The sequence below is a fragment of the Pezoporus occidentalis genome, unplaced genomic scaffold (assembly GCF_034315485.1).
Source record: "Pezoporus occidentalis ecotype Australia unplaced genomic scaffold, CSIRO_AGI_Poc_V1 ctg12, whole genome shotgun sequence".
Lineage (NCBI taxonomy): Eukaryota > Metazoa > Chordata > Aves > Psittaciformes > Psittacidae > Pezoporus > Pezoporus occidentalis.
Window position 1 is genome coordinate 2,712,209 of NW_026912994.1, and position 14,082 is coordinate 2,726,290.

Here is a 14,082-nt window from a genome sequence, read left to right on the forward strand (position 1 = left end):
TTCATATTATGTTTTTTTGTGTCACTTAATTCCTGAAAGAAATACCTAGTGCCAAAAGACTGGGGACATTTAGAATAACAGTACTAAAACCATACTTACGGTTCTTAATGCTAACCTGTGAAAGAGATATACCTTAAGATTCCACGGTATGTAATATTTCATCTTATGCTCCAAACTTCTGCAAGAAAAACAATGCAAAGTTTTTAAATTCAGAGTTCATGCATCTTATTACTATAATTTCCAGTTATTCTTTGGTGTCTGCTTACTTTGAAGCAGATTTCAAAGGACTGTGAGACAGCTGTGACTGAAAAGTCACATGCAGTAGAACGGCCTGTTGTGCATTTTTTTGCTTGTAAAAAAGACAAAACAAATTCTTTCAGAGAAAACAGCATAAATCTTTTGAAAAGCCCTAAACTATGAAGATTTCTTTTTTGAACAATGCAAAGTGCATTCAACTATACAGGTTTAGCGTCGAAGCTGCTGTATTTATATACTGCTTCTTTAAATCCTGGCCATAACATTTTTTAACATTAATTTCCTAGCAAGTTTTTCCTTTCAAGCCTATTTAATTTTTGATGGTTAAATCTCTTCCCTTATGATGTGCCAGGTAAAGACTTGGGGCCCTGTTACCCTGTAACATATGCACCAATTACATCTGATTCTGTTCATGCAAGCAATGTTATTGCTTGACTGCCACTAAATTTATGGAAAAAGCAATGTTCCACCAATGGCGGCCTTGTGCTTTCACCTTCAGAGAGATACGCTTCCCGTTAGTGTTCATCAAAAAAGCACTTTGTTCTAAAGGCCAGCCAACAGAAATACATAATCCTTTAGCCCACACCAAGGATATTCCACATTCTCCAATACTTTTTCATGTCCTTGGCTGGAGCTTAAGGTGAGATACAATCATTTTTGTGCTGCACTGCTTCATTTCATCTATGTGATTTTATTACAACCCAGTGTAATTTAGAAAAGCCACGGGCTTTACTTTGTGAGGTGGAAGTGTGGCACCAAAATCGAGACACCAGGAGCTTTGTGTAGCACTGTCTGTCTGCAGTCTGTGTGTTTGGGGAATACCCAGAGATCTATCCTAATACTGTGAAATGTCACATCAGCAGTAAGCCACAGACTGCCATGCAGTCTGCAAATGTGAGAAATTGTTCTACCCATTCTTTGCATGATCACATACTCTTGTCTTAATTTTCCATAGCCTGAAGAGCGTTACTTCAGAAGAAAAAAAGATGTAATCAAATCTCTGGGATTAGGAGATTATAAATGCACTTTATTTAGATGAAGAGCAAGTGTTTCATGTTTTACTTTCATGAGGCTAGTCACAGGAGGTCAGTAAGGCTACTAGTGTAAGCCAGACAAGCAGAATATATACTATGGTCAAAGATATGGCATGCAAATGGTGATAAATTCTATTGGGTTATATTGCAGAAGATATTTAATGTTATTGTGGATGTGCTGTAAGTAGTTTAAAACAGCAGAGGGACTAATAAATAGGTTAAAATCTTTGAGACAGATACTGAAAATATTTTTTTTTCTGCGGTGCTGGCTTTCCTTCTCTCATCACCCTGAAAGTATCTTCATTCCTGTTTATGTATCATGGCAGAGAAATGTGTCCCTGGATCTGAATTATGGTTTCTGATGGCATGTAATGGAAGGGGTTTTCACCGTATGCTAGGAAGATACCCAGGTTATATATACACTTGGGAAATAGTGCAGAAGAACAGCAAAAAATATGCCTTCATCTGAAAAATAGAGTATCTAGGGGATTTGATTAACACATACTTGAATAAAGCATGTAGGCTCTTAGTGTGCCCTGCATTCTTAAATTATTTTTTTCTCTCTGTTTAGCTCATTACTGCTTTTAAATAGGAGTGGAAACAAAAATGCCAGAGTTCTGTGTTTGCAAACTGAACTACAGAGATACCGTATCATGTATTAAGTTCACTTTTTTTTTGGCTTAGAATGTGAAACATGGTATTTCTAGAGAGAAGCAAAGAGGTCAGAACAACTGCAGAAAAGAGTTTTCCATTTGAGGAATTACATCTTCCAAGGGTGTTTTTTGACTGCTGCATGCTACTGTTCATAGAATGAAGTCTTCCACTCTTAGCTGCCCTGTAACTTTATTCTGGTTTATTTCTGAAAAGATATTCTCTAGTTATCCTGAAGCAACATGACTGAGACAGATTTTCTTCACTTTTGTTGTTGTACTATGTACAGGCTAAAGTAGTCACAGAAAACCTGCAAGAAGAAGAGGAGGACACCATGACAAGGACTACATGTCAGAGTCATGTGATAGGTACAAAATTATGTTTTACGCTGGATTTTATTGCTGTCAGTTCTTAGGAAAAAAAAAACAAACATGTTTAGTTCTCATTATTTATTTGTTTGCCCTCCTAATGTTAGCTTTAGCATTCATTTAGCTCTGTTCCTGGATAACCTGATTTCACCAACTATATAAAAAAAAATGGGTACATACCATTAGCAGTTGTGGGTCAGTTCAATGCTGACAGAAGGGCTTTGGAATCTGGCCAAGAAAGATCATTTCAGCATCCAAAACTAGTTGATTACATATAGTGGCTTAATTCAAGGGCAGTTGTGCATGATACTTTCAGTGGGAATATTACTGATATGCTGTAAGTCTGTCATCTGGCCTTGAATTCAGAATAAAATTCTGAATAGCAGAATAATTTCTGTAATGAACTAAACCAGAAGGAGTAGCAAAAGAGGTGTCTGTTCAAAAGACCTTAAAGCTGTTCCCTTTGTAGGCAGAGACTGCAGCAATGGTTAGAATCTGATTCAGTGTTTTCAGGTCACTGTAAGTGATTTGGCTAGCCAGAAGCTCTTTTATTTCACTAATATTGTCAACCTAGCAAGTGCGGCTGAACAGAGGTATCATGTTGAAATACACTTGTCTTTGAGGTAGTAGGAAAGTGTTTGCATACTGTGTTGACTTCAACATCCTTTTCAGTCTCAAATTCAGCCAAATAAACTCTGGCTATCTTACTTGCCAAAAAGATCCCTAAAACTCTATGAACCCAGCCATAACTTAGCTCCATTACAGCAACCAAATAACAAGAACTTCAAACAATGCAGTGAAGGGATTCTGTGAGTGGGTAGGCACTAGTCCTGAAAAGAGAAATACATACTCCTCACTCTGTGAGTTAAAAGACTTACTTTCTGTTACTCAGAATTGTCCAAAAGAGAATAACTCACTCGAGATTGTTCAGAATTATTTTCCCTCAGAATTATTTTATCTCCATCCCAAAATTCTCAAAACTTCTACTTTGAATTGATGTGAAATGTTTGGGTTTAATTTTTTAATCCAGATACTGAACAATTGAAAACAGCTATTTGCAGAGCTTTTTTCTTTTCAGACACCAGTATAATTGGTGGTTGTGGCTGAGACCTAATTGCTATATATTTCAACATATTACTTTGGTAGTACATCCTGTAATGTGTCATGCAGGTAGCTTTTGAGAGTGTTAATGTTTTCCTTCTCCTACAGGCACCAAATCTGAGTCTCTGACAGGATATAGTGGTTCTGGAGCAGCTTGGTTGGCATTCCCCAAAGTCAGAGTTCAGTTGTGCCTTAGGTTCATGAGGCCCTTAGTTTGGAGAGGTCATCTCTGTGGGTCCAGTCCTCCTGTGCACCAGAGTCCTTTTTTGCAAAGACAGGAGCGTTTTCTTCACTTTTTTCAGGGCTGATGACATCAATAAAGTGACAGGTAGGTCTGTGGCCCAGGTCTATCCAGGTCCACAGTAAGTAATGCTACAGAGCAGTGCTACAGGCAGTGCTGCCCTTGGGGGATTTCTATAGCTTGTACAAAGACTTTTTCATCATCTGAATTACACCAATTGCAAAAGCATCTTCTTTTCCTTAGACAATGCCATCTCTTAAATGCTCAACACAGGATGCCAGCTATCCCTATTCTGTCAAACCATCTAGACTAACACAAGGAAATTGCTCTGAGGATCTAGCTGTTAATGTCAGGAAGTTTTGATGATGGGAGACATTATATGAAATGGGTTGTATTGGCACAGTAAAAATAATACAAATCTAGGCAAATTTGTTAATATCAGCACAATGAGTCCTAATGCAGGGTGTACCAGTGGTTACTTATTTGAGCAGGACAAGCCAAAGCCTAGGAAATTAGAAGCATAGATCTAAATGCACTTCCTGAATACCCTATATCAGTATCATGCTGTGCTTTGGTCCTCTCTCATCAGGCAATATTTTATCTTACATTTGTGTTTTTTATGCTGCATGTTGCATTGCTCTTTGTGGATAGCAAGATTTCCTAGGTCTTACTCAGATTCTTTTACCAAATTCTTTGACAGAGGTTCTGGCTTTTTTCTAATACAGAGGACTTCATAGATAGATACTGTTATTTTTTTTTTCAGGACTGAAACTCTATCCAGCTTTAGGAAACATTCATTTGGAACATTTGCCATGTCACCTTGCAGTTTTTAGTCAAAGTCATACACAAGGAAGAACTTATAAAGATTATAAAAAACTTGTTGGGATGGAGAATTATCTGAGATGGGAGAGAGACAAATTTGGCTTGCTTTACTATCAGCTCCTAGGCTTCTGGTTGTCAGAAGCAGAAGGGAATACAGGAAGGATAGTTCCGTAAATGCTGAGCCTTGCTGCCATCAAGCACATGAGCCAGGTCAAAGAGAGCCTGGTGGAGGCTTGTGGTCTGTCTTTTTCATTGAACAGTTTCACTGGGGGGGGGGGGGGGAGGTGTGGTGTGTATGTCTTCCAGAACAGTAACATCTTTGAAATCTTGAAAATTTCAGTGGGCTGTAAGTTTCTTACTGCATTCTTCACTATTGTAAGCACTAATTAAAAAACAAAACAAAACCAAAGGCCACCGTGGTTTTGTAGCTGTACATTAAGGAGTTTGTTCTACTGGTTTTGATCTAAACTGTTAACAAAATATTGCTGAAAGTCTAGAAGATGTAGAAGGGCTATGATTAAGCAGGGAAGATGTTCTCTACATAATAGGAAAAATACGTTGCTGTAGTTACCACTGTAAAATACCTAAATTGACATCAGTTCTGCCCAGTTAGCTAATAAACATATACATATAACTGAACAGTCTTCAAGCTTGATATCATGTAAGACAATGCTGGTTCATCACGTTCTAATAATGAGATAACTCCTAGGTATGTTATATAAAAACCATGTAAAATGCCAGTTGCTAGGTTTTCAATTCATTGTTAGTTGTTATAAACAAATTCAAGTATTTAGCTGTCTTTGGATTTGCTAAATTGAAAGAATGGAGTGTGATATAAAATTTCTCTTCTAGTATACCTGTATCTCAGGAGCACATGATCATTTCCATATGAAGCAGTCTGTATTGTATTTAAACATATATTTAAAACATTTTTTTTAAACGTAAAAAAAAATACATTATGCCCTGGATGCTTTTGCTGTATTGTCAGCGTGAATACCAAATGTGGTCCTGGCAGCACAGACGCTACTTGTGCTGCCACTTCCCACAGACAGGAGACCTAAGAATCCCTGAGCATCATTTTCAGGTCCAGAGCTCCTTTCTTAAGCCCATTGCAATAAAGTAGCTGGATTTTGAAAGAGTGATGAAGTGGGAAATCCTAAAGTACCGAGTATGAGGAAGGACATCATAACAAGGTTGACTTTCCCTTCATGTCATGTGGGACTCCCCAGCTCAGACAGGTACAGCAGAGTCTCCAAATATTCTTGTAACTAAAATTCAGCTATTGTTTCAAATTAGCAGCCACTCCTGGGAAAGTGTGAGTGCATTAATTATAATGTACTAAACAGTTTTCAGTAAAACAGTGTCCTGGGTTGGGCTGTAAGAATTATTTTTCCCCTTCTAGTAGCTGGTGCAGTGCTGTGCTCTTGACTTCAGTCTGAGAACAATGCTGATAACACACCGCTGGTTTTAGTTGTTGCTAAGTAATGTTTACTCTGATCAAGGACTTTTCAGTCTCAGGCTCTGCCAGGGAGGAGGGGCACGGGAAGCTGGGAGGAAGCAGAGACAGGACACCTGACTCAAACTAGCCAAAGGGCCATTCCATACCACAGCATGTCATACCCAATATATAAACTGGGGGTAGTTACCCGGACGGCTCAGATTGCTGCTCAGGTCAGGATGGGTATCGGTCGGCAGGTGATGAGCAGTTGTATTGTGCATCACTTGTGTTTATTGTTTTCCTTCTGTTACTTTCTCCTTTTAGTTTTATATTCTCTCCCCTTGTTATTTCCCTTACCATCGTTATTATTATTGGTGGCAGCAGTAGTGGTTTTGTATTGTACCTTAGTTACTGGACTGTTCTTACCTCAACCCCTGGGATTTATATTCCTTCAATTCTCTTCCCCATCCCTCTGGGATGGGGGGAGAAGAAAGGGAGGGGAGTGAGTGAGCGGCTGGTTCTGAGTTACTGGCTTGGCCTAAACCATGACAAACAGCTTCAAGGGAAAAGCCAGAAATCCATGCAAGCAAACGAATGCTAATTACTGTAGAATTCACTCTGGCAGACAATTTCACGCAAAAATACTATGTTATACAGTAGCAGTCATGCCAAAGACGATTATAGTATTCATTTTTTATGGCTAAAATATGGGTACCTTGAAGGAACAGAAGTATTTTTGGTTGTGCAGGTGCCTACACAAAATAAAATGTTCCTGACCTTGGAGTTTTTTTTTAGGAATATGTATCTGTAATGAAGAGGAAACTTAGTCATAATTAATCATATCACCCTTTGGTGGTGTTGTAAACCTGTGCTGAGGCTGAAGAAGGGAAGACAGTGTGCCATTTTCTCAGACATCAATGCTTTGGTGGTTTTCCAAACCCCATGTATGAAAGCTATATGATTATAATTTCTCTGGGTCCAGTTTTCTTTACTGTTTGTCATTCCAGATGGGTGACAAGTTTACTAGAGAAGTGAGTTAATATTAAATGTGCCTTTTGCTAATTATATACTCCAGCTTCACACAAAATACATTCTCAGCATATATTCACTAGCCTACGTAAGCTAATAAGCGGTGTCTGAGGTCTCAAGTTCTTAAATTTATACTCAGGATTCAATAAAAAAAAGATTATTTTTTTTTTCACAGATATTTCTATGTGTGAATATGCTTATTCACCATAGTGGATTTGCAGTGATCATTCTCTCCTTAGCAGTTCCTAAATTAATCAAACAGGTGCTTCTGGTCTAAAGCACAGAACTTCAGGGAGTACATGAAAACATGGACAGTTCATATAAAGGAGTTATTTTATTGAACTGGAGAGTTTTTTGCTTTCAGATAGTATCTTTAATATGTCACTTGAACTAAAGGGACAGATTCATTCTTTAATGAAAGTCTGTTGAACTTTGACGTCAGGGACGTCACTATAGGTAAGCTTTCTCCTTGGAACGACATCACTGGTAAAAATAAAAGTGAAAAAATAATCTGAATATATCTGCATTTCACTTGAGCATTGTGGGTACTCTAGAGAGCAAATACTTGATAAGCAAGAATTGGCAATAGCAATCCAAAATATATCAGGGTGTTGTTGGTGATGCCTGCTCTGTTGGAAGCACAAGATACTACCTGCTAAAGCTGTATTGGAAGTTAATTCCCAAAGGCAGTCTGGGGCTAGATCCACGGTAGAAAGATTCACAGTTATTGGAAAGAAATTAGCTGTGGCATTGACCCCTGTTGTTTGTTTGGAGTGTTCCTAGTTTAAACTCAGAGCCAGGCGAAGATTATGAAGATAAATACAGTCTGTATTTTTGAAACTTTGAAGAAACAATTCAGTCTAATTTTTGTCGAATTTTCATTAGAGGTCCAGGTCAGTTGCTCAGAATTGATTCATCCAACATTAAATGGGAGCCTTGTAGATACTGCCATTTCTGTAATACAGAGAAAATGCCTGCAGCTACTTGAAAGGGTTTTGAAAAGCTAGATACAGGGTTGGGCTTACGCACTATCAAAGCAACATTAAAAGTGCATTGTAGACTTTGCTCCTTTGTGCTAGAACAAAAGCACACACTGAGGTCAAGGGATTCTTTTGTAGCTCTGCTGTAGCCCAGCACTCAATTCCATTAAAGTTCTTGATAATCATCTGCTTTATAACAGGCTTTATCATCATTTTTTCTACTTCCCAAGAACAACCTTGCAGAAGGTTTTTGCAGTTTAATTTAAGGCAGTCTGGTCAGAAAAGGGAAGATCTGTCTTTTAAGCCACTTTTTCGCATTTGGCTTCTTTAGAGAGCATTTGGTTGAATCCCTTAGTTGCCTAATGTTCCAGAAATAAAGTGTTGTTGATATTTTATAATGTTGCATTATGTTTTAAAGTCTGCCCAGTTAAGCTTTATACGCAGCAAAGTGACCAAATTACGTTTTTAGTAGAAACCAGGAATGTCCTTCATGCCAAGTTTTATAGATAAGTTGCTAGCAACTTGACAGCAATTTTATAGGTACACCAATAGCAAACAAAGGACATATGGGTGGGTTTGACTTAGAATGAAATGTCTGCATTATAATTTATTTGCATTGAGGTATCAATAATAAAGATCATAGCCTTATCTGTGTATTCTGATATTGTTTTAGTAACCATACCATGAAACTGCATATATGATAATTAAAAAACAAACTACATAAGCAGACTTTTCTATGAGGAGAAGGTCCGCCTTCTTTTGAGTAGTTCAGGTAAATTTGTTGGTCTCTGACTCCTCTTTTCATTCAAATTCTTCTATATGGGTTTACCCATTTACTGTTGAGACATTCTTTTCTCACTTTTGCTGTCATACTTGTTGACCTACATCATTTAAAAGCAGTGGTCACTCTTTACTACCTATGAGGTGCCCCAGTGTTGCTCATTATCTGACTCCCCAAAAATGAAGACCACAATACAGAGCCTGCCCTTTCCTTTTTTTTTTTTTTTCCTGTATCAATTCTGAATCTGGATCTGATGAATACTGGAACTGAAAAAGTATATTTCAAAATCTGTTTCTGAATGTGCCGTTTAATTTACCTATTCATAATGCTTAATTATCTAAGTTATCTATGGGCCTATTCCAAAGCCTGGTGAAAACAACAGCACTTCATCTGCTTGTTTAGTAATCATAGAATCATAAAATCATAGAGTGGTTTGGGTTGGAAGGGACCTTAAAGATCATCTATTTCCAATCCCCCTGTCATGGGCAGGAACACCTTCCACTAGAACAGGTTTCTCAAAGACCATTACAACCTAGCCTTAGATCTTTAGGCCCAGTTATAATTAAACTTGGCTAGGGATGTGAAAGATAACAGGAAGGGATTCTATGGGTACATTGAGAATAAAAGACAGACTAGAGACAACATGGGCCCTCTCCAGAAGCTATTGGGAGAACTGGCTACCCTGGATTTGGAGAAGGCTGAGATTCTTAATGACTTCTTTGCCTCTGTCTTCACTGGCAAAGGCTCTGACCACACCACCCAAGTCTTGGAAGGCAGATGCAGGGACTGTGTGAATAAAGACCTTAGGCCCACTGTAGGAGAGGATCTGGTCTGAGACCATCTTAAGAAGCTGAACGTGCACAAGTCCATGGGACCTGATTAAATCCATCCGTGGGTCCTGAAGGAGCTGGCAAATGAAGTTGCTAAGCCACTGGCCATCATATTTGAAAAATCATGTCAGTCAGGTGAGGTTTCTGACAAACTGGAAAAAGGGAAATATAACCCCCATTTTCAAGAAGGGGAAAATGGATGACCCAGGGAATTACAGAGCAGTCAGTCTCACCTCTGTGCCTGGCAAAATCTTGGAGCAGATTCTCCTGGAAGGCATGCTAAGGCACATGAAAATCAACAAGGTGCTTGGTGACAGCCAGCATGGCTTCACTAAGGGGAAATCCTGCCTCACCAATTTGGTGGCCTTCTATGATGGGGCTACAGATTCTGATGGACAGGGGGAGAGCAGTTGATATCTACCTGGACTTGTGCAAAGCGTTCGACACTGTCCCACAAGACATCCTTGTCTCTAAATTGGAGAGACATCAATTTGATGGATGGACCACTCGGTGGATAAAGAACTGGCTGGATGGCTGCACACAAAGCGTTGTGGTCAATGGCTCAATGTCCAGCTGGAGACCAGTAATGAGTGGTGTCCCTCAGGAATCAGTGTTGGGACCAGTGTTGTTCAACATCTTTGTCGGTGACATGGACAGTGGGATTGAGTGTGCCCTCAGCAATTTTGCCGATGACACCAAGCTGTGTGGTTCGGTTGATATGCTGGAGGGAAGGAATGCCATCCAGAGGGACCTTGACATGTTTGTGAGGTGGGCTGATGCCAACCTTATGGGGTTTAACCATGTCAAGGGCAAGGTCCTACACCTGGGTCAGAGCAATCCCAGGCACAGCTACAGGTTGGGCAGAGAAGAGATTCAGAGCAGCCCTGTGGAGAAGGACTTGGAGGTGTTGGTCGATGAGAAACTGAACATGAGCTGGCAGTGTGCGCTTGCAGCCCAGAAAGCCAACCGTATCCTGGACTGCATCAAAAGCAGCGTGACCAGCAGGTTAAAGGAGGTGATCCTGTCCCTCTACTCTGCTCTTGTGAAACCTCACTTGGAGTATTGTGTGCAGTTCTGGTGTCCTCAACATAAAAAGGACAAGTCCAGAGGAGGGCCAAGAGGATGATCAGGGGACTGGAGCACCTCCCGTATGAAGATAGGCTGAGAAAGTTGGGGCTGTTCAGCTTGGACAAGAGAAGGCTGAGTGGAGACCTCACAGCAGCCTTCCAGTATCTGAAGGGGGCCTATAGGGATGCTGGGGAGGGACTCTTCATTAGGGACTGTAGTGATAGAAGAAGGGGTAACGGGTTAAAACTTAAACAGGGGAAGTTCAGATTGGACATAAGGAAGAAGTTCTTTACCGTAAGGGTGGTGAGGCACTGGAATGGGTTGCCCAGGGAGATTGTGAATGCTCCATCCCTGGAGAGTTCAAGGCCAGGTTGGACAGAGCCTTGGGTGGCATGTTTTAGTGTGAGGTGTCTCTACCCATGGCAGGGTCGTGTTGGAACTAGATGTTCTTAAGGTCCTTTCCAACCCTAACTATTCTACAGTTTTCAGGGATGAGGCAGCAACAGCTTCTCTAGGCAACTTGTTCCAATGTCTCACCACCCTCATATAAATACACTTGCACCAAGCTTCCAGTAAGACAAGAAAAAATACTTTTGCTAAACAGAGGACTTGGATTTAACTACCATCATCTAAAACACTGGAACTTTGGGTGTTTTTACTGGAGTACTAAGTAAACAGTTATTGAATTCGTGTTTTCTCTTTGTCAGGGAATGGGAAGGAAACAAGATTGATGAGTGTGGTAAATACATTGTCTGACATGCATCATCCAAAACCATGTCCATTAAGCCTGACATATTTGAGCAAATACATTTACATTAAAGAACCCTCAAAACCCGGAGACAGATTATACGAGGTCTGTAATGAATTACTGAGATAAATGTAACAGAATAAGTGACAGAGGAAAGACAGTGAAGAAAATGATCTGTATTACAGGCTGTGCATTCAGTAAAATGAGGTGATGCACATCACTGTGGGGAAGCAAAAGTATAATCCAGAAGTTGCTTAAATGTCAGGGAATTCCTTGGACGCATCTAATACATTTAATGAAGAACAATATTCGGCTGATAAAAATGTATTTTGACCACAAAAGAAATCCTCTCTTGTCATGAAGTCTCAGTTCCTGAGAAAACAACTTATCACTGTCACTGTTGATTCCTTTCACCAGGCCATTGATAGAAGTGGAGAAGAAACATTTAGCATCATCTTATCACTGATATACCAGTTGAATCATTCAATTACACATGATCAAATAAAGGAAAAAATGTTTGGCTTATTTTCCCCATCGCCACCCAGTAAAGCTGTGGAATACCTAGAAGCCTCTACATGTGAGGTTACTGTCTGTAAAAGCCATCAAACAAAACTAGTTATGACCAAATCTCTTTCCAGCATTTGTCTGTTCTTATTTTGAATTTGCATGCTCAAAAATGTTATGTTTTGATGCAAACTGTATAAGGTATTCTATTTTTCATTAATGCTCTGTACCTGAGTAACAGTACAAGTATGCATGCAATTTGTACATCAGTACAAAGCCATTTTCTAAAGCCCTTTGTGCATGTGGAAGCTGACAGGTAGGTGCTAAATCTGTAGACTGTGTTGCTTTAGTAGTTGTGTGTTTCCTGGGCTGGAGCTTTGAAATAGGGCTTAAGTGTAGCAGGCAACTTAACATGCTCACTTGCTATATGTAACTAGCTTGGATGTTAATCCAAAGGACTAGGTTCCCAATTGCTAAAACAATGATGAATTAATAAATACTAAAATAAGGTGCTTGATTCTAGCAGCATCAGGAACCAAACTTCATTAAAAAAACCAAACAAAACCAAACACACACACACACACAAAAAAGCCCATACCAAACAAACAAAGAAGCCTTAAACCCTAGTGCCACAAGGAATCTGAAAGATACGGGAGAGACCCTCACCTTTCCTTATCTATCATGGTCTCACTGTCCTCAGAATACTTCAGATAGGAGGCATGTCTGAAAGCGCACAGACAAAACTGAACTTGGCTGGGTAAAAAGCAATTAAATTTTTACTTTACATTCCTCAAAGTTTATGCCATTTCATGCTTCCATCTAATGTCCAAAAGCATTTGCATTTCAATGTAATTATCAAGCACTGTTCTTTTTCTGATCTTCATTTTCTGATCCTTCAATACTACTAAAATTACCTGTGCCTGTTATTAACTTACTTTTCTAAACCAGAGTAGCTAAAATGAGGCATCACTGAGGGGAAATCTTATTTAATAACCAGTAGGCATTCCAATGCCAACTGACAGTCTTGTGTGTAGAAATATGCCCCTAGAAGCACATAGGTAGGAGGTAATCTTGCTCAGGGACTTCATCAGTTGGGTTTTGAATATCTTCAAAGATATTGTTCTAAAATTGTCCATGACCAATGCACCGTTTCTTTGTGAGGCTTTACACAACACTTAGCATTCCTGTGTTCTTATGCCCTAATATTCATGTTACTGGAGATTTGCTGTGGTCATGCTGTTGAGTAGCCTTCCAGGATGGTGTGGAGCAGCATTCAGCATTTACCATCCCAGGACTTGCTCAGCAGATAAAGCTCACACTGGTGCATACAGCTAATTAAATATCCTCTCCTTCTACTGAGTTGCTCTGCATCTTTTCAGTGGAATTTTATTAATGTGTGTTTTCTGTATGAGTGAGAAGGTGAACAGGCTACTCTGCAGAACGGAGAGAGCTGTGACAGAAGCAGCATTATGTGGGCTTGGGCCACTAGAAATGGGGTGAGCTGTGTCTTCAGTACTGTGTTCTTGACTGTCATTTGGCATTTGGGTATTTATGTAGGGAATTATTTTGAAATGATGATCTAAAGGAGCCTATGATAGTAGTGTGAAACTTTCTGTGTAGTTTTCAAGCTATTGCTTACATTCCGTGATGATGATGGAGAACCTTGCCAATGTGAATAATAAGAAACTAACATCTATTAGTGTCTTCCAATTTATGTCAGCCTACCTTCTTCACAGTCTGGCAAAGACAAATCATTTCTTTGTACTTTAAAAGAGAGTACACATAGCACCTGTCTAATTGCCAATTCTTCTGCAGCACCGCCACAGCCTGCTGTCTAGCTTGTCTTCTTTCTGTGAAGAGAATTAATATTTTGGATCAACACCTCCTTATTAGCCACAATGATTTGCTGTTAATTTCCTTCTTTATCATTACATTTATTCACCCAGAAATACCAAATTTTATAAGTAGAATGAGAAGCGTGGCTTTTTATACATTACATATAGGATACGGTCTAATTATTATTCAAGATACTGAGAATCTGCTGGTCTCATTCAGGCTTAAAATGTTGATTAAACAGGATTGTTGGGTTCTTCATCTCTGAAGTTAATGCTTCTATGTTGATTTACACTACTTTACAGTCTGGCCCAATCTATATTAGTTTTTATCACTCAAATGAAGACTGTGACTGATAATCGTACTTGTCACAGGATAGTACATGCCAGTATTCTCTGT

At 39.4% G+C, this 14,082-nt stretch overlaps 1 protein-coding gene across 13 annotated transcripts in view; it reads left to right on the forward strand.

Annotated features, from left to right (window-relative positions):
* The window catches only part of NCKAP5 (NCK associated protein 5), a 530,111-nt gene that overhangs the window by 470,626 nt on the left and 45,403 nt on the right, over window positions 1-14,082 (forward strand). For all 13 annotated transcript variants that reach the window (XM_062605646.1, XM_062605676.1, XM_062605694.1 and 10 more), the window contains one exon: window positions 2,230-2,308. In XM_062605646.1, the coding sequence (XP_062461630.1) occupies window positions 2,230-2,308 (79 nt within the window). The remainder of the gene's footprint in view (window positions 1-2,229; window positions 2,309-14,082) is intronic.